The sequence below is a fragment of the Vigna umbellata genome, chromosome 1 (genome assembly GCF_029865625.1).
Source record: "Vigna umbellata cultivar VRB3 chromosome 1, Vumbellata_1.0, whole genome shotgun sequence".
NCBI lineage: Eukaryota > Viridiplantae > Streptophyta > Magnoliopsida > Fabales > Fabaceae > Vigna > Vigna umbellata.
The window spans coordinates 85,259,442-85,285,736 of record NC_142165.1 but is presented as its reverse complement, the minus strand read 5'-3'; the positions used below and the strand labels follow the sequence as shown (position 1 = coordinate 85,285,736).

The window sequence follows — 26,295 nt, the reverse complement described above, 5'->3', positions numbered from 1 at the left end:
CAAACATGCTTATGACATTGTTTGATCATGTTTTCTAAAACTAAAAGCAGTTAGAATGTGCCTAAAGCATGAATAAACAAAATCTATTAGTTGATCACAAACATGCTTATGGCATTGTTTGATCATGTTTTCTAAAACTAAAAGCAGTTAGAATGTGCCTAAAGCATGAATAAACAAAATCTATTAGTTAAAGATAATCAATATTATATATTAGATATATTAAATAATTAATTATTATCTCATAAAATATTATATAATTTAGAAATAGAATAGAATATTATCAGGAAATATATTGAAAATATTTTATAATATATTAAGATATATATATATATATATATATATATATATATATATATATTATTTCATTTCCTTTAAATTTTTTAGTAAGAAAAAACTCAAGAATGAATTACACTTTAGCATCTATGAAGTTGGTCTCAACCCTCTTTATTTTTAAATTGAATATGCAAAATTATGTATAAGATTCTTGTGAAAAAATTCTGTGAAGACTGACCAAACTGCTCCGAACATATACTGTTTACTAAACCTACTTCGTGACTCCATGTTTAGAACTTTTTGTATGCCTTTTGTAGGCTTAAAATACATTCCTATTAAATAATATTTTAGATATAAATGGGAGAACAATTTAAAACATAACATGCTACATATTTTTTAATTTATTTAGTGATTGATGTTTTTCTATTAATGTGGATAAGAGATAAACGTATTTTTTATTTTTAATATTTAGAATTTTATTTAAGTAGTATAAATCTTAATTTCAATATTTGTTAAATTTTTTATATCACTCAATTTTCTTATTTCTACTAATCTTGAAATAAATATTACCATACAAGTGTGAAATGTGTATTTGGTTCAAAGACGGAAGCCATTGGCGGCTTGAAAGTTTAAGTTTTTGAAATTGTACCGTATATTCAACGGGCGGCCAACAATTTTCCACCTTCATGTTATTCACATTGTAGACAACATCTTAATGTTCAACTTCAAAATAATTTTGAGAAAGGAATTATGTGTATAATAAATGCAGACTTCATATGCTCATTAGTTAATCCTCCAGTTTTGGACTAATTAAATTCATTTAGGTGTAAATTTAATAAAATAATTAATTTTACACTAATTAAAAAACTAACTAATATAATTTTATTTTATTAATTTCAGTTAAAATACTTTAAAATTATTTTCTAAGAACTTATTTTTAAATAAAAACCATTAAAAATAAAATTAGAATTAGAAAAATCGTGTTTTAATTAAAACTTTATATATTAAATATGATAAAGTTAATTGTATTTGTCGTTTTCTTTATTATCTCATGGATTTTCTTTTCTCATAAATATTTTCTTTCTCCTAACGTGCATATGGGCCCAACACGTCAGTAAATGTAATTGTCACGTGTTCATGAATCTGCACCTTACTTTCGATCACAAATAAAAATAAATTAATTCGTATTAATTAATAAAGCTATTTATATAATGTTATTTTTTATTAAAATAAATATTTTTAGGCTGCTTCTCCTCAGTATTCAATATCAGGATCATTAAAATTTTAATCAAATAAAGGAAAATTTAAAGTTATTTTCATTTAAAAAGCTAGAAGTAGTTAATATGTATGCTACTTATATTTTCATTAATTACAATGTGATGGAGTATTGATATATAATACCATATTTGTTAACAAAAATAATAATCTTTATTAATAAATAAATAAATAAATTTTAACTATTTTCACATCATTTAATGGTATTTTTTTTTAATTTTAGATATTATATGACATTTCACTACACTGTTATAATATATATTTTATTTAGTGATTTTCTGGCGAAAACAGTAAAAGATTAGTAAAATTTAATTGTTTAAGTGGTGATAATTAATAAAATTAATTACTGGTAGAATAATTTTTGTAATTACATTCTTAGTAAATCAATAAATATACTAACGCGTAAATATCTTAGTAATGGATTTCATAATGAATTAAAGGTTTATAACACAATTAGTAATTAATAATGCATTTGAAAATGATAAATATATCTTATATAGAGGACAAACATTTATATAAAATACAGAACCACATGCAGTGCATGTTAAAAGAAGCAAAATAAAAGATTAATTATGCATTTAATTTTATAATTGGAAAAAAATTGCAATCTTATATTAATTAATTGTACATTTAATTTGTAATGTGAAAAAAAGTAAAATTAACTTTCTGAAAATATGAATCCAGTGTTTCTTTCTATTCTATATTGTTCAAACGCGGTTGTTCTAGTTACGTAATTGCTATGTCTACTTCCCTCACTCTGACGTTCATGAATGTATTATTAAGGTGTTTTTGTTGAACAAGGATGGGACAACAACCTTATGTTTTTAAACACATGGTTTTACAGGTCAACTTTGTACTTCACTTTTGAACATTTTTAAAGATACATGTTTTTCATTGCTTGTAGGAATCTTATTATATGAGCATAGATTGTTTGAAGATTTGCCATAATGGGGTTTCTCAACCTATTTCTTGTAGCTTCTTTCCCGGTTATCAAAGTGTTACTCATTACTGCACTTGGACTGTTTCTTGCACTGGATGGCGTATCGATATTGGGAAATGATGCAAGGAAGATAGTGAATCAGGTTACAAATACAGATTATTCAATGCCCGAAGAAAAAAACATTCTTTTACTTTGTTTGTGACTTTTTCATCGTGCAGTTTGCTGAAAACGATGTTCTTTCTGTGACAGCTTGGGTTTTATGTGTTTTTTCCGTCGCTGGTGGGTAGCAATCTGGCCAAATCGATTACCTTCGAGAGTGTTGTTAAGTTGTGAGTATTGATTTTTAACCTCAGTTTTTGCTTTGTTAATTTACAACAATATTGTGACATTTTTTGTTGTCATTTAGGTGGTTCATGCCCGTGAATATTCTTGCCACATTCATATTAGGCTCGGCCTTGGGATGGATTTTGATAAAAATTACAAGGCCTCCCAAATACATGGAAGGTCTAATCTTGGGTTGTTGTTCAGCTGGTATGAACTCCTACATACTTCTACTTGATTTTTATCCTTATGAGTGATGATAATCATATGCTTGATGTACCCAAAAGTTCGATTTAGCACTTCTGGTCTCTTGCTGCCTGCATTACATTTGCAATGTATTATTTTTGTTAAAGCATCAAACTTTTTGCGTCATTCTCTGTTTTATGCATTGTATGGTTGAGCTCATTTTTTAGATTCATATGAACAGGAAATCTAGGGAACCTTCCTATGATCATTATTCCGGCTATATGTAAAGAGAAAGACAGTCCTTTTGGAGAACCCGATCTCTGCTATCAATATGGAATGTCTTATGCTGTACTTTCTATGGCGGTATGCAAAATGTTAATTTTGAAGTTGCATGTTCTGAATAAAATTAATGATTTGGTGTAATGATACACTTAGTTTTCTGTGAGTACCATAGCAGCTCTCTAAAAATAGTTTTGGTTGTAATTGATGGTGTTAATCTTTTGGATTGGGGTTCATTTGGGTAACTTCAGATTGGAGCAGTTTTTCTATGGGGATATGTTTACAACATAATGCGGATTTGTTCAAGTAGAATCCAAAAAGAAGACACCAGAAGCAACGACATATTGAAGGCTCCAAGGGAGATATCAGAGTCAGACCCCAACAATCTTTCAGAAACACTTATTCCTACAGAAGACACCATGGATGATACATATACCATACTGCTTTCTGATGAAGAACCAGAGAAAAAAGTATGGCTTCTTACTAACTCTCCTTTTTTAAAAGCTATTATTTACTGATTGTAATAAGTCAAGAAGAAAGGAACGGCCTCTGTATAACCAACATACTATTTTAAATACCCCTTGCAATTGTCAGTGTATTTAGAAACATAATAACTTCTAATTTAGGAATGTTCAATTAAACTATTTAGAATTTGAATTCCTCTGCAGAATGCTATATCCCACCAAAAGTTTTACGGTATATCAGTGTACAATTCCACCAACTATTGAATTTACTGTATAAATGTCTTTACTTTTACAGATCTCAAGATTGATTCTCTTGTTTGGGCAAGAGAATTTACCAAATTTACTGTCAATAAATCATGTATATATCACTTAGTACAAAATGTTCAGTTTTAAGTCACATAATCTTCTGTTATTCTTCCTTTGCCTTATGACAATAAATGAAGTAACAATAATGTGTTTATTTTAAGCAGGTTTCATTCCCAAGTAAAATTAAGCACCATTTGAGGGAGATCTCAAGCAACTTAAACTTGAAGTCCATCTTTGCACCATCAACCATCGGAGCTGTATGATTATTAATTTCCTTGGAAATAATTTGTTTTCTTGTTTTCCCTATTTATAAATCACTTGTTATTTTTTTCATCTTAATACTGTTAGAATAGAACTATCCAAAGTAGGTTAATTAAGTGTGTTTATGTGAGTCTCCAACTACATGAGCTTGTTTTGTTTCTGTTTTTTTGACAGATTGTTGGCTTTTTCATCGGTGTAATCCCCCAAATTCGTAATTTCACCATAGGCAATAATGCTCCTCTTCGTGTGGTCGAAGACTCTGCTACCATGTTGGGGTATGCATCTCAAAACTTACTTTTCAGTTACAGAAGATAGAGAAATTAAAAATACTGACTTTAACTGCAAAATTCTTGTTATTGTTTGAGATGATCGCAACCCACTTTGTATCATACATGTGTATGAAACTGTCAAAGTTGGTCAGTTTTTTGACAGGGGTTTGTTTCTTTAATTAATACTAATGTCCTTGATAGGATTAATTATGTTTGGTTCAAGGAAAAGGAGGTTTACTAAAAATATGGCAGAAAGTGAATTGATTTTTCAAGCTGTTTGGTAGAAGAGAAAATGAAAGAAAGATAAGTAGAATTGTTAGGGCCGGCAAGTATACGAGAGAAAGAGACGAGAGAAAGAGATATAGGAGAGAAAAAGAAGGAAACCGAACGGTAGAGAACATGTGCCGAACGGTGGAAATGGTGGAGTACAATGGCCGAACGGTTAATAACAGGGAACGAGCAGACCAGATGATAGAAGTTGGAGAAAGGAAGAGAGAAAGAGGACCGAACGGTTGCAGTGGGGAGCATCCTAACTAACACAGCAGTTAAGATGGGCGGGACATTTATTAGAATTTATGATCGTATCTCAGGATATTATTACATATAAGTTAAATAGGATAAATAAAGATAAAGATATTCTTACCGGATAATCATAATAAATAGGCGTAATTACTTTTATTCTTTACCTTTTCGGAGGGAGTAAGTACGAATAAGACAGGAAAACCTAGGGGAAAGAGATATGCTTTTAATTATTGATTTTTGTAAGAAAGGTTAGAGTCTCAGCAGTTATTGTTTGTTACCTTTGATACATTTATTTTCATTTAATAAAGAGGTCTATTCAGCGTGAGGCAAGTTTAGGATACGTGACAAGAATCATATAAGTGATTGTCATAAATAAATTTAATAAAAAATAAAATACTATTTTAAAGTAAGGACTATTTGGAAAATATACATATACTTCTAAAATAAAAGAAATATCTAACTTTCACTTCTGTGTCTCCTTACATGCATGCAGTGACGCAGCCATCCCTACTATGACTCTGATAATGGGTGGAAACCTACTTAAAGGTGAAACTTTATACTTTGTTAACTCTGGTTTTTGAAATGAACCAGTTCCTTTTTGTTCTTTCTTTGTTGATATGGTTAAAGAAAAGAGTTTTGGCAAATGGGACAGGTTTGAAAGGATCAAGCCCTCCAGTATGGAGCATTGTGGGGATTGTAGTTGTGAGATATATTTTGCTGCCTGTTTTGGGTATGGGAGTTGTGAAAGCAGCTATACATTTGAGTCTGGTGCATTCAGATTCTTTGTATCAGTTCGTCCTTCTGCTTCAATATGCACTTCCACCAGCCATGAATATAGGTACCTACCACTGTTGTTTCATCTGGTTTTATATTAGAAATTTGTGGTCTTAGTAAACCTAATTCTGTGAGCACTTTAATTTGGCAGGCACCATTGCTCAGTTGTTCGGATCTGGTGAAAGTGAATGTTCTGTAATCATGTTATGGACGTATGGGTTAGCTTCAATTGCAGTTACCCTTTGGTCAACTTACTTTATGTTCATAGTCTCTTGATTTTGTATTACTCAATTCATATTAATGGAAAACATGCCTTCATTTTTTGTTATTTAATTAAAATAACATTATTATAATAAAAATCATTGTAAACTCAACTTGCAAATCATAGAGATATTCTCTGAATTTTACAACTCTTTTTTTTCCAAGTTGACTTTTTCTAAAGATTTTCCTAGATATTAGTCCAATCTCCTTAAAAAACACATTCATCTCACTCTTCAAAAATATTTTCAATTTATCATTTCAAGCTTTCGCATTTAGATGCATTATCTTCATGGAAACAATTTTAACTTTTATGGAATGAGTTTTCATCGTTTGACACCAAAGCTTCTTCCTTCATATATGCTTCGAATTCCAGTAAAAACAATTTTCATTATAAGAACAATAAGACATAATATGAAAACCATCATAAAGTATAATAACATCGTTATCCAACATATTTTGAATAAAAATAATAAAAATTGGTTTACATTAACTGTAAAAAGTCAATTAAAAAAAAGTTATTTTAAGTACTCCAAAATAATTTAATGAAAACTTAATTGAAAGTTATCAAAACTTAAAACTTAATTATAAATATTTCAAATTATTGATTTGTATGAGAAAACTTACTAGGTGTCTTGGTATAGATCATCATTAGTATGTAGATGAAAAGGAAGTCACATCTAAAAACATGATTGCTACATATAAAATAAAATAAAAAAGCATAAAAATAATAAAAAAATAATATTTTATTAATATATAGTTGTATATTACAGTAAAACAAATAATTAAAATAAAATTATAAAATTGGTCATTTTTTAAATTTAATCTGTTTTAAATTAAAATAACTATTTATAATAAAATTTACTTAGAAAATAAACAAAATTATCTACAATAAAATTGTAAAAGTTATTTATATTTATTTTTACAACTATAATAATAATACGAATAATAATAATAATATTGATTTTATTATTATAAAAAAATACAAACACATGTATTTTCAGTAATATTAATATAAAATAAATCATCAAATCAATCAAAAATCTCACTTTGATTTTCGTAATTTTTCAGTCACTTCTCCGTCATCTAAATAATTCAACTTTCCACCATTTTTATTTGCTTTTCTCCTCTCCAGTTTCTCAACCCTCGAATCCAAAGCCTCAAACCCATATAGATGATAATTCTTTCTGTCAAATTTTCCTGGAGTTGAATGTAATGGGTCGCAGCCCTTACCACTCACAATGCTTTCAGCTTGTGATTTTGTTTTCTCTAGTTAATCAAATCCAAACTCAGGATAATCCAACTTTATTTTTGAAGCATAACAACGTCATAAAATAAGAAAATGCATCTAACTTAGTGTAAATAAAGGACAGACTGTGGTGTTGATTGATTAATTATTGCGGAAGAAATTGATTTAGTACAAAGAACCTATTCTTAAAAGATAATCCACTGAATGTATAGTCGCGGAGCACTTAGTTAAGCATGGCTATAATCTATCAATTCACACCCTCATAACCTTTTCTGAACCAAATCGTATATGTAGTCTTCTATGAAAATTTGATAATTGGAAGTAAATTATTTCAACTCAAAAACAAATAACAAATTGTATGAAGTATTTTTTTTAATTAGATTACCAATCTACTAATATTTTCAATTTAAATATATTAAACGTAACATTAAATTGAAAAAAAATATGCAAATCCATAACATGAATTGAATTTGCTAAAAACATATTTAAGACTATTTTTAAAAATAATATTTGATTTTTAAAGTGCAAAATAAGTTAAATTTTGTTCATGATTTTCAAAGAAGTTATTGTCATAATCTCAATTCAACTTTTATAATTCAATTTTTATATCTTACACCGAATTTTATACTACATAATTGAAATATGATCCTCACCCATACAACACAGTGAACTTTTTTCCTTTCAATAATATTTTACTACCTAAACAATGTAGACTCTTCCAAAAATAGCAAGGTCTTCGCTTGTCAAGGTTCGGGTGAAGCCAGATGGAGGTTGTCACCACATACAGAAGTGACCATTGCCAAATTGCTCATAAAGACCAAGAATTTGATAGTAACTGAGTTTAACAACAAGCAGCAGCAGGATGAAAGATTATGTCATTTTTCCACGTGACTCTTCCACTGTTTCAAAACAGACCCAAAATTTGAAGAATTGATGTTGGTCTGTAGAACTGATTGGGTCTTTCGGATGTTGAGCCAGTTCATGAAGATTTGGGTATCATCAAGATACCTCCCTACTCGTTCAGTTTCCATGAGCAACATCCACAAGATTTGGGACGTATCCATTCAATCTTAACAGAGTCGTCAATCCCTTCAATGTCTGATATATACTCTCTGTCTCTGGATGTCTCTCATCCAAGGAATAGAATTCCACCACACTATCATTGCACCCAATAACACTACATCCCGGTAATTTCTTGAACCCGGTATCTCTCATTGCAATCTTCAACCGGGCAACATCCTCCCATCTTCCAAGATCCTTGTATATGTTCGAAAGCATGACAAAGTTTGCAGGGTTGTTGGGTTCAAGTTCAATGAGTTGCTCAAGTGCCACTTCTGCTATTTCCACATTCTTGTACATCCGACAAGCCCCAAGCAGTGCTGCCCATATAACCGCATCCGGTTTCATTGGCATCTTCCTCACGAAATCCATAGCCTGATCCATAAGACCAGCTCTTCCTAACAAATCCACCATACAACCATAATGCTCAATCTGAGGCACAATTGAGTAATTATCAACCATCGATTGGAAATGCAGAAACCCATCTCTCACTAACCCCATATGCGTACATGCAGACAAAATCCCAACAAACGTAACACCATCTGGCTTCTCTCCCGCGCTCTTCATCTGCTCAAACAAACTTAAAGCATCAGCTGCATGACCGTGGATGGCAAGGCCATTAATTATGGTGTTCCAAGTTATTATATCCTTCACATCCAACCAATTAAACACATCAAGTGCTTTCTCTATAACCCCACATTTTGCATACATGTCAATCAAAGCATTTCCAACAAACAAGTTGCCCTTATACCCAATACTTTCTGCATAAACATGAACCCACTTACCCATCTCAAGGCCTCCCAATCTGGAACACGCGGACAGCACTGCCACAACTGTGTAATCATTGGGAATGACCACAACATCACCACCTTCCACTTCTTGTTTTGGTAACATCAACATCCGTTTAAAAGACTCCAAAGCTTCGTTAAAGAGCCCATTCCGAACGTACCCTCCAATTAACCCGTTCCAAGAATAAACATTCCTCTCAGGCATTTCATCAAACAGCTTCTCAAACGATTTCACCTCACCGTTACAGGCGTAACCGTTCAAGATGGTGTTCCACGACATCACATCGCGGTTCGGCATTTTATCAAACAGCGCTCTCGCAGCTACCATGTCCCCCAATTCGATGTACCCAGAAACGACGACGTTCCACAGCACCACGTCGCGCTCCGGGGCCAGGTCAAAAAGACGCCTTGCGGAAGCCATGTCACGGCACGCCACATGAGCAGCGATGATCGCAGTCCAAGCGAAGACATTCTTCTCGCGCATTTCGCCAAACACCTTGTAAGCATCCCCGATGGACACCTCCCCTCTCGCGGAGTACATGTGAATCAACGCGGTTCCCACAAAAGCGTTCGACTTAAGACCGCGTTTCACCACCACACAGTGAACTTGCTCTCCTTCTCTAACCGCGTTCGCCTGAGCACACGACTTCATCACCATTGGGAAAGTGAAGCAGTTCGGCGAAGCTCCGGTGCGATGCATTTGCGCGAACAAAACGACGACTTCAAAGGGACACTCCCATAGGGCAAAACTTCGGAACATGGCGTTCCACGTGGCGCCGTTTGGTTGTGCTGTTGTGTTGAACACTCTTCCGGCGTGACCCATTCTACCGAGACGCGCGCACGCCGTGATGAAACTAGGGGTGACGTAATCATTGCCCTGGAGTCCATGGGTGACTATTTGAGCTTGAATCTGGTGCAGCTGCGTGCACCTTTCACATGACCTTAACAGGGATATCAGCTTCTCCTCCACGACTCTTTGTAGTCTCTTCGGAGAATCGTTCACCACTAACTTCCCTATTTTTCTTTGCATTTATAGCCGTGGATTGAAAACACATATCAACGGCTTGTGTATGATGTTGGTATGGGTAGAACACCCGACCCGAAAGTCTGATATCTGAATGTCGTGTCAGAAGAGTACCATTTTACGGAGCACGGAACGTTTGTATCTTGAGGGACAAACTAATACTGTTTTCTGCAACATGAATGGATTAGAGATCAAAGCTATGGTTGCGTGATCAAATTTGTGTCTGTCCCTTTTTCTCTTGCATTATTGTTGTCGGTAACGAATGTACCTGTCCAAGTACTCCTTAACAAAGAATACTTACTATAAACATGTGATGATTTTCGACAGTCATATTCAAAGAACTCTAGTGCATTGGTATCCTCTATTTAATAGTTAATATTTATAAGGATAAGTCTAGATTAATCTTATAACATCTATAATAAAATATATTTAATTAGTTTAGGTGATGTAGCCCCCGCTCCCACACAAAACATTTCTCTTTTTAAGAAATTTGATCTGTTATTTTTTTAATTATTCTTTTCTATATTTTACCATTTCAAAATCTCATCATTCATTGTTATAGCTAAGGACTTAAATATCAATTCTAACTAATCAATTTTTTAATCAGAATAAGTTTTTATTTATTTTTAAAAAAAAGTGTTCTCTTTTTTTTCATGGACTTTTATCATCCACTTATCATTATAAAAAAAAGTATAACTTTAATTTAGTGTGAGTATAGTGAATAGACTATATACATTGTAGGTAGACTCTATATATTCTATCTATAGAATTGGAAAGTTTTAGGCATAAGTTAATCCAAATTCATAACTGAAATGACTAGATTTCATGGTGTATCCCCTCCAACATAAACAAGGATCTTTGTTCACTTTTAGTTTTGACAGACACTTCTAGTAATCTTGCAGACCCATCTTCGGATCAGTTATGCATAACATCTATTAGTTAAAAGAAGATCAAAGAGAATTACGAACTTTTGTTCATTTGAATGGATTTGGGAAAAGTGATTAAATGGATTTAAGAGAATTTGAAGGTAAATTTTTTATTGTTTATTTAAGTAGATTTGGAGGTAACTGAGAGTGAATTTGAAAGTAAAGTTTGTGAGAATTAGTGTAGGATGATTGATGTGACAGATTAAGAAAAATTTAATTAGAAATCCACTTTCACTTATCTCCAAATCACTCAAATAAACAACAAAAATTTTACCTTCAAATCCTCTCAAATTCATTCAATCACCCTCTCTCAAATCCATTTAAGTGAACAAAATGTTAAAGAATTTATCCAGAACTTATATATTGAATCATTTAGATAGTTAAGATGAAACTCCACCTTTGGTAGAATTCATCTATAATAAAATGTTGCCAAATTGGTTTTAGGATAGTGAAAATGTTGATTAGACTTGAGTTAATACTACGATGATTAAAAAAAATTAAAAACATTTAAATAGGTCGAAATCTTATACAAACCAAAAATAAAAAATAAAAGCAGACCGAAATCTTAACTCCAAAGTTCATAAGACCTTATCACAACCTTAGAAGAATATGTTTTGTTACATATAAATTTGTCTTACCTCCTTCTTTTAATCAACAATTACAATATCTTTTAAAATCATTAACCACTCAATAAAATTCAAAACAAATGAAGGTGACATGGTTGTTAATTTTTTTTTTATTTCTATGGAGGGATTGTGATAAGTTGAAAACATGTTTGAATGTTTGAACTTGAATAAAGTTTATTTAAATAGAGTTTTGAATATATAAATCTGTATAACTTTTTAAGAATAGTTATGAATTTGATAGGAGAAAAACATGTATATGCGTTAAAGGAATAAGGTCAAAAGAAATTTGAAAGAAAAAATAGAATTTAAAACTAAGAAATTGATGAACTTATAAATATTAACGTTTGATTTTCTTTTTATTAATTCTATTTATTAGATCTTCTATTGTTTATAATTGTTATTGATCATTAATAAATAATACTTTTTTAATACTTAATATTTGTTAAGAAAGATTTTTTTTCAACTATTTTTCCAATGACTTTGTCTTCCAATTACATCGCACTTAAATGAGTTGTGGTAGGAAAATTATTTACTTTTTGTGATAACAGTTCTTAAAAATTATATTTGAGTTGGATCTTAAGATGTTGAAACTACAATTATTCAAATTAAATCCATTGTCTTTTAAATATTCAATGAAAATTTATTTTTGTTTTTATAACGGTTTTATTATGTCAATTTATTCGCCAGAATTCCTATTACGTATATAGAAATGGTAGTGTGCAATAAATTTATTACTTTTCGTAATATTTTTAAAAAATAATAACAATAACTCTGATTTATTTGTCATGAACAAAATTTTTACACCGAGATATTATAAAAAGGCTTTATACATGCTTTACATGACTTGCAATATATTTTAAAAAATAAACAACATATGTAAAGACTTTTCACAACGACATTCATTAAAACTTGTGGTAAATTTGTGCAAACATAAGAAGAAGAGGATTGAAAATAAAAAATATTGAAAAGTTTAATATAGTCTTACTGTAAGATCCATGAAAAATATTTATAATAGTAAATTTTAGCATTTTATTAGTAATAATAATTTTAATGGATAGAAAAATGTAAATTTTGGATATAAAATTATAGTAATTCTAGAATGAGAGGTTCAAATTTTTGATAACTTATTTAGGATTTTTTTTTAGAAAATTGAATAGTAAATAGTGAATAGTAAAAAAAAATTAAAAAAATGAATAGTGTCAAAGTGATAAGGAAGCCACGTTGGTGCAAAGAGGATTAGATAGAATTTGAATTAAAATAATATTTTTAATAAAATAAGGAATAGTAAAAAAAAATTTTAAAAAAATGAATAGTGCCAAAGTGATAAGAAAGCCACATTAGTGCAAAGAGGATAAGATAGAATTTGAATTAAAATAATATTTTTAATAAAATAAGGAATAGTAAAAAAAAAACAAATAGTGCCAAAATTTTGGCCTATAAATAGAAATCAGGGGAATGAAGTTTTTGCACCAAGAAGTAGAGAGAATTATGAGAAAAGAAGAAATTAGGAAGTTTTTGGAGTAGGAAGAAATTTTAGAGTAGAGGTTCTGAAGAGTTTTCGGGGAAACAAATTCGGAGCAAGAGAAGTCTGGAATAGAGGTAGGGGAGCTAACCTTTCTAAGCTTTTATGTTATGATATAGTACTGTTTTATTACTATTCATGTCTTGAAATTCTGTGTGAATACTGTTAATGCTTATTGTACATTTATTTATATTGAATTTCTGTGTTAATATCATATGTTGTTATTTCGAATCTGTAGATAAGAAATTTGTTAAAACTAGTTGAGGAACACTTTGGCTAAGGAAAGACTTGGTACTTAAGTTGTCCATTGTGACGCACTTCTCTTTCCTGGAAGTCTACTCGACAAGCTTTTAACTTAATTCTTGTTGAACAGATTATGTAATGTTAAATTATTGTGCAATATATCTAGTTGGAATGAATTCATGTTATTGTGGTAAATACGAAATTATAAACTTTAATTGTGATGATTGTAATTTCTTATATTGGATTTGAATTTATGCGTCTGAACATGATATGAGTATTATGGGGAGATTTCGTAATGGTATAAGATGAGTTGAGGAATGTGAGCATTGTATGAATCTCGTGGAGAGATTCTGTAATGATGTGGTAATTGTGTATATGTTGATGTTGAGGGTCCTGTAGTTGGAGGTTATCCTGATACTCTAATAATCATCTAGTCTCAAGTAGAGAGGGATGAATTATGTGGTGAGAGGAGCAGGAGGTCCTGGTCTATGTGCCGGTTTTGGACATAGTGTTGAGGACTAATCTTGTGAATGGTATGGAGTATTTTGGAAGTGTATTTGTAAGAAGAAGTAGAAGTCATCACAAGTGCATAACCTCCCGTGACCGCTCATCAACGTATCATCTGGATGAGTGTCTTTTGGGTATTGTGGTGTTCATTGGGTATTGTGGAACGAGTGTCTAATAGGAATTGTGATATGATGGTTTGAGGGTGTCTGACATAATTATTATATGATGTTAGCATCAAAGCAATTATGCATGTTTTATAAATGACTTGTTGCATGTTAGCTCACCCTACTTGTTTGTGTTTGGGTATGTACGATGATCGTATAATTCGTTATACGGGAGTAGATGAAGGAATGTCGTCTGATCCCGTACCAATGAAGAAAGAGATCGAAGAATAAGTTAGAAGAATTAGAGTTATAATTAGGAGTTTATAGTTGAAATCTAAGTTTAAAATATGTATAGACATATATCAACTATGAATTTTTAAGTGTGAGATTACGGGATATTACCGTAAATGTAATGTTACAATATATAAATTATGAATTATCCTGTGTGAGATATTGAGATGTTACACTTACTAATAAAATGAAAATGGAAAATACAAAAAGAAAATAAAAATTGTGAAAAAAAGTATTAGAATTAAAATATGAATTTTGATACAGAATATTTGAGAGAATAAATGAAATATTACTGTGACAGATTACCAGCGGTATGTCATCAAATTGTAAATAAAAAACCATTAGACTGAAAAAGAAAGGTTTAATTGCTTCCTTTGTCCCCAGTTTGGTTGAATTGTGTCAAATTCATCCTCATTTTTAAAAAAGTTTCATTGTCGTCCTCACGTGGTGTAAAAGTTTCATTGTCGTCCTCACGTGGTGTAAAAGTGTCAATTGAATCCAAACATAGAAAAAATTTGTGTCAAAGTAGTCATTTTTCCTATATCTCTGTGTCTTCCTTTCATACAATCAAGTACAGATATTCATTTTACCTTATCCAATTTAAGGCTTTTCATAGCTCCAGAGAAGTGACATATGAAAGGAAGACACAGATATATAGGAAAAATGACTACTTTGACACAAATTTTTTCTATGTTTGGATTCAATTGACACTTTTATACCACGTGAGGACGACAATGAAACTTTTTTAAAAATGAGGATGAATTTGACACAATTCAACCAAACTGGGGACAAAGGAAGCAATTAAACCAAAAAGAAATTAGTTAAATAATTTGTCTACAGTATCATCTTATCATTGATATAATGATGATTGAGTTTTGTAATAAAGTAGTATAAGGTGATGTATAATCTATTTTTCAAAAATATTTAAATACAATAACAAAAAATATAATTATATTATTTAATGGTTGATTATTCTTCGCTACTGAGTTGATTGTTTGAGATACTTGTAGTGATTAGAGAATTAGAAATGATTCCTTAAAAATAAGACTTCTTGAAGTAATTCCCTTCATAATTGGGGGTTAGGATATGCCATAGGTATTGCATAAATTGCAACCTCAAATGATGTCATGTAATTGCAACTACTGATATAGTTAACTAGAATAATATTCAAGCGAGATGCAAGCATCTCCATTCTACAAGAGGATTTTGTAAAATTAAATCAAATTTATTTCCAAAGGTTTTAAATTAATCTTTTATTATAAATATATCTGATATAAATTTTATTATAAATATATCTGATATAAATTGTTCTGACTTATAATTGGGAATTAAATTTATAATTTACAATATGACTTGTAACCACTGACTTTGAAACAGCAGAGATAATAAACAAGTGTATTATTTTTACCGCATTCCATTAATTATGAACCTCTCACCCCACTCCATCTTCAAAACTCCCAAATACAGGCTATCCTAAGAGATAAGTGTAATTACCCCATGAAAATAGAGGTCCAAATTACAACCTTATCAAACAATTCTCAACTCAAGGTCTGGATATCCAGCTCGAGCTTTGTGTCGTTCAAATAGACCTTGAAGTGCTTCAACAAACTGGCTATGTATTTTGGCAACCTAAAACAAAGTGAAAGCAATATAAGAGACCAAAAGTTTAGTTATGGGTAACTTTAAATTTCTAAATATCTTGCATAACCCGTTGTTTACAAGAGCCTTTTTTAAAAATAGTTTATCCATATCATGCAAATCTCGGGGATTGCAACCTTTCAAAGTTAAAACCAGTTGGACTTTTATTATTCCAATATTACTTTACTGTATTGGACGCTTATTAGCAAGATCAAAACGCAGACTTGTATAACAAGAAGACGATAGAAGCTACTGGATGCCAGAATATACCTCCTCAGGAGTTGGCTCGGGATTTTTCTCGAGTTCAATTGGTCTACCCACCACCACATGCAGTGGATGTCTAAAGGGTATCGGAGATCTGAAGAAGAGAAAATATAACCCGTGTTAAACATTAGTGCCAAATATCAACTTCTCCGATGTAATTTAAGCTTCATACTGGTAGACCAGTCAAATGATTGCTGTCCAAAAGACAATGATGCCATTCTACATAAAAAGTGCTAAAAGCTAACTGTAAAATGCATGCATCCTGCGATCGAGTCCACCTTTTTCCAGTCACATTCTCAGAAAATATTTTAAGCTGAACCAGACAAAAATGACCTTCCATACCAAACTGATTCTCAAATTGGTTTGACATTTTAGAAACGGTTCTTTTCTATTGTTCCATCTTGTCGGATTTAATTCATTGAACAACCTCAAGCTTGAATTAAGAAAATTAGCTTCATTCATCATGCAAAACCCCCCCTTGAATAGTGAAACTGTTTGAACAACTTCAAGTTTGAATTAAGAAAATTAGTTTTATTCATCATGCAAAATCCCTTTCACTAGTGAAACTGAAAAATAGATGTAAAGGAGATCACTTGCAGGTGGCAAGTTGACATTTAAACGAAAAACATACCCGAAAATTCCCCAAAAATATATTGGGGTGAACTTGACAGCCCTCGAAAAATTCAGAAATAGCTTCCCACCTGGTTTCCACCACTTATAGGCATTTGACTATAGCAAAATTACACAAAAAGGGAAGGGATAGTTTATTTGAATGAACAGAAAAATCAGAAACATAAAGTAGCAACATTAGCGGACAAGGAAATAATACACAGCGACATTTTAGTTTTAACAGTTTTGTGCAGTTAATGTGAGAGTCGGCAAAAGCTGAAAGATTTTTCCTTGAGAATAGATTTGGGCAAGAAATAAATACCTGCCCAAAGCAGAAAACTGGAACCAGGGGTTTGCCCTTCTCCATTGCTATGCGCACAAATCCTCTCCTTGCTTTAAGAAAGACAATCTAGAAAGCAAATGATTCTTAGTATTGTTAACTTGCTTGAATACAAATTATATAAAGGAGTTTCATATTGCAAACCCATTTTATTTGAAACCTTTCTCGGACTATCTTTATAACTAGTAGAAACATCCTTTATTTAAAAAACAATCAGCAATACATAGCACCAAATTATCAAACAAATATGATGTGCTGAGTATATTCTTTGCATGTATTTTTACGTATTTTGTGATTGTACAATGATTCAATTACAAAAGCAAACATACAAAATGACAAGGTGTTTAATTGGTAGATTGGTATCAGAGGGCCCATTGCTATAATCAAATTGAAATGACTTCACAGCCAATGTCAGAATTCAAACAAACAGGACTATTGATCGCACCAGTTTCATGAGGCATATTAAATAAAAGATTTCTTTATTTTTACATTCTTTATTACGACCATCGCAGTGTGCAAACGGGTATGACTTTGCTGCTACTGATAACAGTATCTTGGCTCATTATTGTACATTTATAACATAGCCTAATGGCATTGTGCTCAATAATTCTAACTACGATTTTTTTGTTGGTCATTGTATTTCTATCCAAGTCTAGTGCTTCACATGAAAAGCTTTATCAACCTTGTTCCTTAGCGTAGGGAGAATATGCATAATCCCCAATCTCATATTTTACATTACTCAAATCTCAAAAATCAGGTACACCTTAAGAGTGTTATTGGCAAATCATATTGCCATAGCTGAAACATTTCAGGTTAGTGATCTCAAAATTAGATCTATAACATATATAAAATGAATCAAGAGAATATAATTTTCCCGCCTCTCCATCAAAATTAGATATGAAATATCAGACGGGGAAGAAACTAAAGTGCTAGTTAAGACTATCAAACATGCACCATTCAAATCGCAATGCAGCCCAAGTGCTTGCATAGCAAGAGAAAATGCCTGTACCAACATACTACTCCAATTTGACGTCAGTTATAATATTATATCTAAAAGAATAAACATTTTCATTTACCAAAAAAGGATAAAAATAGAAAATATATATATATATATATATATATATACACTAAAGAGGAAGAGAGAAAAACAATGTACCTCAGAACCATGCTCCATGAGAAATGTTTCTTGAACTCCACCAGGTATTAAGATACAACTGTAGCCAGCATCCAACAGAGCGGTAAACCTTTTCCTTGTCGCTGGAGCCAGACCCAACCAAGTCCATATGTGTCTCAAGAAAGGTGTGTAAAAAACCTATTTATCAAGTGTGATAAGAAAAATTTTAAATTATATCCTCAATAACCTTCTTACAAAACAGGGTCTACAAAAATCTTACCGCATTGCTAGCAAGAACTTTTATTTTGGGAAGAGGCATAAAACCTGTGTTGTCAGCTAATGCAACAACTCCAATTGGAAAAACTGAATGTGGTTCATAGCCAAAAACTGCATGAAGAGGCATGTTGTTGTAAATATTGATGAACTACTAATAATAAAACACAGATAAATTAGAAATCATCACCATAGAGAGATATGCTAGGTTAAAACTTGCAATCAAGTTTCAGATCTAGATAAATCGGTTCATTCAGGACACTTCGTCTTATTTATGCAACGTTCATCCTCTAAATGAATAATTATTTCATTTAGAAATGAATACTTGCATAAATCTGTTTAGAACAATAACAGCAATATCACGTGGCCTATACACACCTCAAACTAGCTAGTTCATTTTCTTGGTACAAAGGGAAAGAAAAAGAGAAAGAATAGAAAGCAACAAAGCTAGCTATAAGAAGCTTGATCCCCTAAGCAAGAATCAAAAGCCTTCAGGTGGTGGAATAAAAAACTCAGCCATCTTCTGATGAGCTCTCATACCAGCAAGGGTATCGGCGACACTGAAAGTAGATACTTCTAATTGCAATTTCTAAATTAAAACATATTATTTATGTCAAACCTTAATTAATCATATTCATATTTGTCTACACATTGAGTTTGCAAATTAGGATACTCAAACACTAACACGATAACTAGTTGTGAAGATAACATTGATTGAGTATATGCAACTACAAAGTTTTAATTGAAAAAACAAATATTAGAGTCCCAAAAGTAAAAAATAAAAAACACTTCAATACATGTTGTTTTGAGCAATTAGAAACGTTTAGTAAGATGTATTGAGTATCAATAATAAGTTTTTATTTAATTTAACACTGCGTAACAGCCTGTTGCCAGAACCCCTCAAGAAATTAAAACGCAAAAACAGTTAGCGAGCACTTAAGACTTCCAATACTACCACCCTATCTAGAACGATCTCCTACAACCATTTTAGGTTATAAGTTACCCTTTTCCGGCAATGGTCGCCTACCATTATGAATGAAGCAACCAAGCAAAGGGTAAGCCAATCTCCAGTCTCAACGTTCTTAAATCAATCCTTCACTTTTCCAATCACCCTTTTTCATTGTATAAAAACCACAGAACAAACTTACCCAAAAAAAAGAATCTGTGTCAAATATCTAACCAATTTTAGACAAAAAAAAAACTATACATAAATATGTGTGTGTCTGCATATATAAGTAAAAAGGTTGTTCCCCACTTATAATAGAACACTATGAGTGATATGATTACAGAACTAGGACGTAACTCAATCTCAAAAGTTGGCTCGTAAGGTGAAGTTTGTCCACTACATATATTATTTTGGTAGTGTCAGTATCACTATCACTGGTAAACAATCTCCATTAGAAGGCAACAAAATTGCAAGTGAGAACAAAGATGCACTTTCATCTAAGAAAAATATTCAGAAGTCAAACTTGAGTGAAGAGTAAGGGGCAAACCATAAGCACGATTGGGATGAAAGGCCTTCATATCTTCCACATGAAGAATGACGGGAAAGTAACTGCAAACGTGCTTGCATATGTACCTGAAACGCACCCAATTTTTTTCTAAAAAAAGATACATTTTATTCGACCAGAAAAGGGATCAAACCCAGTGTCACAAGAAGAAAAGAAAATACAAAAGTTTATACTAACTTAATCACCGCTTTTGATATCAAATTTTCATGCTATAAACAGAAACAAGCACCTGGATAATTTTCGACCGAATTTGCTATTTTCATCAATAGGAATCAGCATCAACACGAGAAGCAAACCTATAAGCCTGAGATAGCATAACATGAGAGGGACCTCTTTCTTAACCTCATTCAAGGGAAGAGTAATAGGAGAGAGAAACGAACAAGAGTGCTTGGCTGAGAGAGAGGACGAGAAGCGTGAGGAGAATCAACCCTGCGTTGAGATGAAAGGTTCCGAGCCACAGCGCCAGGGCAAAAATCGTCTTCAAATAGTTCGATGAGGCGTAACTGAACTCCTCGTCCCCCCTGAAGACCTTCTCTCCATCCGCCGCCGCCGGGCCGGAGCTCCGCCGTGGTTGGTCATTGACCGCCGTCGCACGCTGCATGGTCTGATAGGCAATGAGGGAAGGAGGAAGCGCATTCTTATGAAGGAAGGGAGGGACTTGGTGTAAATTGGGGAAAGTGTAAGGGGTAAAAATGTCATGTGGGTTGGTCTCGGAGTTTCCATCGACTTCTTGTCTCGTTCGTGCATAATTTGTTGTTATTTTAGTTTTTCAGTTTCGTGATATAAAGCTGTAGAAAACATATGCTCATTGATGGTACATGGAAAGGGGTTTCTTGTTCTTCTTTTTTTTTTTATTTTATTATTATTATGATTATCTGTGATTGGACAAAGCCATTTTTGTGTGAAACTGACTTTTCTTATGGCACGAAGATTAATACTGAAAATACACTTCAGTTGTTTTTTTTTTTTTTTTAAAAGAAATTATTCAAGATAGAAGAGAACAAAAACACTACGACAGAATATAATTAAAATATAAATGGATCTAAATTTGAAATTCAATCTACCTATAAGATTTGGATAGGATTTTAAAAACTGAATCTACTTGAAAAGATTATTTCTGCAACAGTGGTAGATAGAACAAAACAACAACTGCAGAACAATCAAGTTAAGCCTATTTATCTTAGCAAGACATGTACCTGAAAGTTTAATTATTAATTATAATAAAAGTAATTCGATATCAAATGTAATAATTTTTTTTAATTTATATAATTTATGGATATTAATGCACCAATTAAAGATTTAAAAAATATCTACAGAATTTAATTAAAAAATATACATAGGTTTTCTATTCCGTAGATACTAGGAATATTTTCTTTACTAGTTTCAATTAATATGAAAAGGTAATTAGAAAATATTTAATATTTCTCTTAATTATTCCACTGTTTTAATTATTTGCTTGTTAATTTTGTATTTATTTTTGTGTAATTCAAATTAAAAGAAAATGGTTAACATTAAATAATATTTAATTACATGATATTACGTAAAATTAGAAAATAATAAAAATAGTAAATGCATTAAAAAATTATATATTTGCTGTACTTTTCTATCATTAAATACAAATCTTATTGTCTCAACCAAACAAAAGTAAGAAAAAAACGTAAGGCTTAAAAGGTAGTTAGAAAAAGTGATAACTTTTCTTTATTTTATTTTTTTCTTTCCCCTTTTTATCATCTTTCATTCCAATAAAACAAGAAGTAAAGCAATTAGAAATTAGAAATCAAAATGCATACAAGTTTAATATTAATATATTATTTCATGGTGTCAAAGGATATATGTGGGTTAACAGCTTCTGTAATTTTTTCAAAGTTCTAAAAAAATAATTGCACTTTATTAATTAATTATTAAGAGTCTATAACTGTCACGGAAGTATGATATTCATGGGGGCCATGGTTGTAACGTGCTCGATTCAGCATCTGACATGCATCCATATCAATTAAATCCACTTTTCCTTCTAAAGTAATTTATTTATACCTACTTTCTTTGTTTCAATTGCTGCTTCACATCAACTATATCACTCGTACCGATTTAGGGTTACATTGATTGTATAATTTCAATATTTTTTATTTTTATTTTTTTAACCTTTTAAAGTTAATTATCATAATTTTCTTGATAAAATAGAATTAATAATTCTTTTTCATTGGTCAAGAAAAATTTCATCTTCTTTCAATTTTTATTCTCATTTTCTTATTTTGGTTGTTGACGGAAGTTTTTCTTCCTCCATGTAAGATCAAAGCAAAAATAATTAATCTTTATTTAATTAGGTATAAGTAATGTGTTTGTTTTGTGAATTAAGTATTATTTTATGGTTCTTAAGTAATTCCTTATAATAAAAAAAGTAATATAAAGTTGTATTTAATTTTTACTTTAAGTATAGATATCACTTTAATATAATAAGTAACTACTTTTAGGTCTAAATAATAATTACTTTTACATCTAACTGTTTTCGAAAGAGTAATAATATTATGAATTTTCAAACATTTTTATAACACATTTTTTACGGAATCCAAATCCTAAAGTCAGGAAAGAAAAAAAATCAAAGGTCCATCTTTTTACCATTGACAACAACTACCCGAACTAAAGAACCACTTTTTTTTATCAAGAGGCACCAAAGATAACACAAATAAACATGTCAGTTGGGACATGAACGTCGATACGAATGAGACCAGAGCAAATAATTGAATCCCATTGATGTTGGAGTACGACAATGTTTGAAATCAGTATGAGCGGGTTATGGAGTGCGATGTGGATATTGCCACTAAAGAGAAAAAATGAAGCACAATGTAAAAAGAAGAAAGAAAGAAGGGGTGATGGTTGAGTGATCTCGTAGAGAGAAAATGAAACTCAATTTGGGAATAAAAAAACATAAGGTTTAATGCTCACGTTTAATGTTTAGGTAATTCCTATTTTCATTCAAATCTCAAATAGGTTTCTTTCTTTTTGGACGTCTCAATTGGGTCATTTGTTTTTGTAAAATTAAAGTAATTAGAAGTTAGGTAGATCCTTATTTTTAGTCAGAATCTCAAATAGGTTTCTTTCTTTTTCGACGTCTCAATTAGGTCCTTTTGTTTTTGTAAGATTGAAGTAATTAGAAGTTTGCCGTAAAAAACAAACCGTTTAAGTTTGGGCTACGTGGCATTGATTAATCAGACATGGCATTAAAAATGAGTTTGAATTGATATTTTTATTAAAAATTGGATTGTACAAAAGTTAAATCAGATGTACTCAAGGCTGGGCAAAATAAAAAATTTAAGTGCAGCGATTGAGAAATCCAAATCAGATTGAGGAAAAAAATTGGAGCTCCGAATTAGGGTTCGTGGGAAAGAAAGATTGGAGCTCCAAAGTAGAAGAATCTCAACTCAAGTTTTGAATTTAGAAGAACCAAGGATTTCCCACATTAGTTTGAAACGAAAACTCTATCGAAATAGAACCCAAATCGAAAGTCGAAAGAAAAGGAGGAGAAGAAAGCTTCCTCCTTACGCCGCAAATCAAAACGGAGAGAAGGAACCTCCGCTGCTGTCACCCGCACCGCACTGCGAGAAGGGCATTCGCGCCCCATCTGCACAAATCCCCCATCAGAATCGTGAAGGAGAAGAGGAAAAGAAAACGCTCCTGAACGAGAAAAGAGGGGAAGGAGAAAGAAGAAGAACGTCCAACGCGCCGCCACAAATCACCACGAACGCCACTTGGTCGCGCCATCTCCACACCGTCGCCGCGCCATCACTGCCGTAGTCGTCTCTCGTTCCTGCGATACCTGACCATACCCCGAAGAAAGAGAAAGGAAAAAATCTCTCCATGTTGCGGCTAAAGCAAAGGAATAGAAAAAGAAAGTGCTTCCAACACTGAAATTCTTGATTCAAGCAAAAGAAACAAACATTTCAAACCCTTGTTTAGGATTCTCGGGAAAAAAAGCCCCTCATTTATAATTTAAAATCAGAATAAAAGAAAATAATTTACTTAGACTTCGAGAAGTCTGATATGATAAGAATGTCAAAGAAAAACAAGAATGTGAATTCCGCATTCCATTATCCATCATGCTTCCAATCGAAGAAGACACTTTTGTTTTCTCCTAGAAACCCTAAAACTCACCTTCCCCTAAATTTGATTTCAATTTCGCAATTGCAGAAGAGAATAGGGCTTTCAGCACTTAATTTAATTTGATTTTCCAACTTTACCCCTACTTAAATTATATTTCTACTCTGTACACTTAATTTTTTAATTCAAAAATTAAAAAAATACAATTGACACACGTTTTCAATGCCACTTAAATTAAAACTACACTATGAGCATGTCACGTAACATGACGTTTGATCAATTTGACGATAAGCCTTTATTTAGTTCAATTTTGACAAAAATAAAGACCTAATTGACACGCCGAACAAGTCGGGAACCTATTTAAGATTTTGGACGAAAATAATAACATACGGAGACATTGAACCAAAACATAACTATTATATTAGTTTTTTATATTGAATCTAATAAGGATTCTTAATTTTGTTTTTTAAATTAAGATATTAGATTCACTAATTCTATGATCGATATAATCGATCTATATGCAGATATTAAATCTGATTCTTCTATAACTAATATAATATTTTTTTCAATATTTACGTTTTTAGTAACATCGTTTTTTATATAAATAATCTTATTGTAATATCCTTGTTTTGAACTAATAATTATAATGTGTTCAATGTATTTTCTAAACTCGAAAAAAGATATTAGAATTTACCTACCAAATCTAAACTATGATAGTACTTAGAATACTTTCCTAATTAAATCCACTCAACGAATTGCCTCTGTTTCATAATATTATATTTAATTAAGATGTATGTATTAAATTTCTTATTTTTATGATTAATTATATTCACAAACGTGTGATTTGAATAATTATGAATTGTATTAAATGAATATAATAATTTTATATTAAATCAATCCAAGTTAAGTATTTGAAATAAAATGCTGACAAACTTGTGATTTGTATGTTTTACGTAATTAAACATTACCTTTATGATGATTATAATATTAAGGGTGTTAAAAAATCCCATTAATTGTAGATTGTTGTGAGCAACAATTTAACTTATTTAAATTAGACTGTTTAATTTAATGATTTAACTTATCTAAACTCATTATTAAGTACCAAAATTAATAATTGGGCTAATTTTGCGTTTTCTTGATAAACCAGCCCAATGACACATGAGGTAAAACAAAATGGAGACGACTACTTCTTGTACCCTTTTTTTCTTGCATCCTTAACTTCTTAAATTTCCATTATACCCTTTGAGTTAATAATATGGAAAATGTTATTTGGACAACAAAAGTTTGACACAATTTTGACAACGGCGACGTGGCAGCTGTGCATTGGCTCAGTGAATTGAAAACAAACCAGAAAAAACCCAAAATACCCCTCACCCCGGTTCACTGAGCCAATGCACAGCTGCCACGTCGCCGTTGTCAAAATTGTGTCAAACTTTTGTTGTCCAAATAACATTTTCCTAATAATATAGGTTGACTTCATTCTGTTACCCTTCTTTCCTAATTTGAAATTCCTACTTCCATCAATAGTGTTGGGAATTTGCCTTTGGTTTGTACAATACATAATAGGATTAGGACTATTGAAAAGCATTTCAATTCAACTAGGCGATTCTTTCAACGATGTAAAAATTGTAATTATTATATTTTGAAAACATTACACTAAATTGTTATATTAATTTAATTTTTAAAACTGAATTGCTTCTAAATAGTTTTTTAGCTAAACTATATTATAATTTATGACTTTGGAAAATATATGTCCACTGGTAATAGTTAAAATGATTTATATAATTCAAATAATTTAGAATTAATCTAGTTTACTCCAACTAAAATGCAATTTTCAATTTATTTAAATTATCATATGATTCAGTATTTTTACATCACTTCTAAAATTTAATTCAACTTTATAATATTTCAATTTATAATAATTTAATTTAATTCATACATTTTGGTGGCCTCTAAACATTGATATACTCGGTGTCCATGCCATGCA

The 26,295-nt window shown here is 31.3% G+C and overlaps 2 protein-coding genes and 1 pseudogene across 2 annotated transcripts; 1 reads left to right on the top strand and 2 right to left on the bottom strand.

Moving 5' to 3' along the window:
* The first annotated feature begins 2,447 nt into the window (after positions 1 to 2,447).
* On the top strand, positions 2,448 to 6,188 carry LOC124844666 (protein PIN-LIKES 3-like). Its single transcript, XM_047321644.2, has 10 exons — positions 2,448 to 2,630; positions 2,738 to 2,817; positions 2,895 to 3,019; positions 3,237 to 3,358; positions 3,526 to 3,744; positions 4,209 to 4,301; positions 4,480 to 4,580; positions 5,590 to 5,642; positions 5,749 to 5,934; positions 6,022 to 6,188. The coding sequence occupies exons 1-10, from the start codon at positions 2,496 to 2,498 to the stop codon at positions 6,144 to 6,146; spliced, it is 1,239 nt and encodes a 412-aa protein (XP_047177600.1). The 5' UTR covers positions 2,448 to 2,495; the 3' UTR covers positions 6,147 to 6,188.
* Positions 6,189 to 7,911: 1,723 nt separating this feature from the next.
* LOC124844665 (pentatricopeptide repeat-containing protein At2g20540 pseudogene) lies at positions 7,912 to 10,515 on the bottom strand (annotated as a pseudogene).
* Positions 10,516 to 15,763: 5,248 nt separating this feature from the next.
* LOC124829676 (diacylglycerol O-acyltransferase 2D-like) lies at positions 15,764 to 20,960 on the bottom strand. The gene is made up of 9 exons (XM_088104541.1): positions 20,597 to 20,960; positions 20,446 to 20,520; positions 20,199 to 20,284; positions 18,713 to 18,819; positions 18,475 to 18,630; positions 17,301 to 17,387; positions 17,001 to 17,098; positions 16,376 to 16,463; positions 15,764 to 16,096 (listed from the first exon to the last, which is right to left on the bottom strand). Exons 1-9 carry the CDS (start codon positions 20,815 to 20,817, stop codon positions 15,995 to 15,997), a joined length of 1,020 nt encoding a protein of 339 aa, XP_087960667.1. The 5' UTR covers positions 20,818 to 20,960; the 3' UTR covers positions 15,764 to 15,994.
* Between the last annotated feature and the right edge of the window lie 5,335 nt (positions 20,961 to 26,295).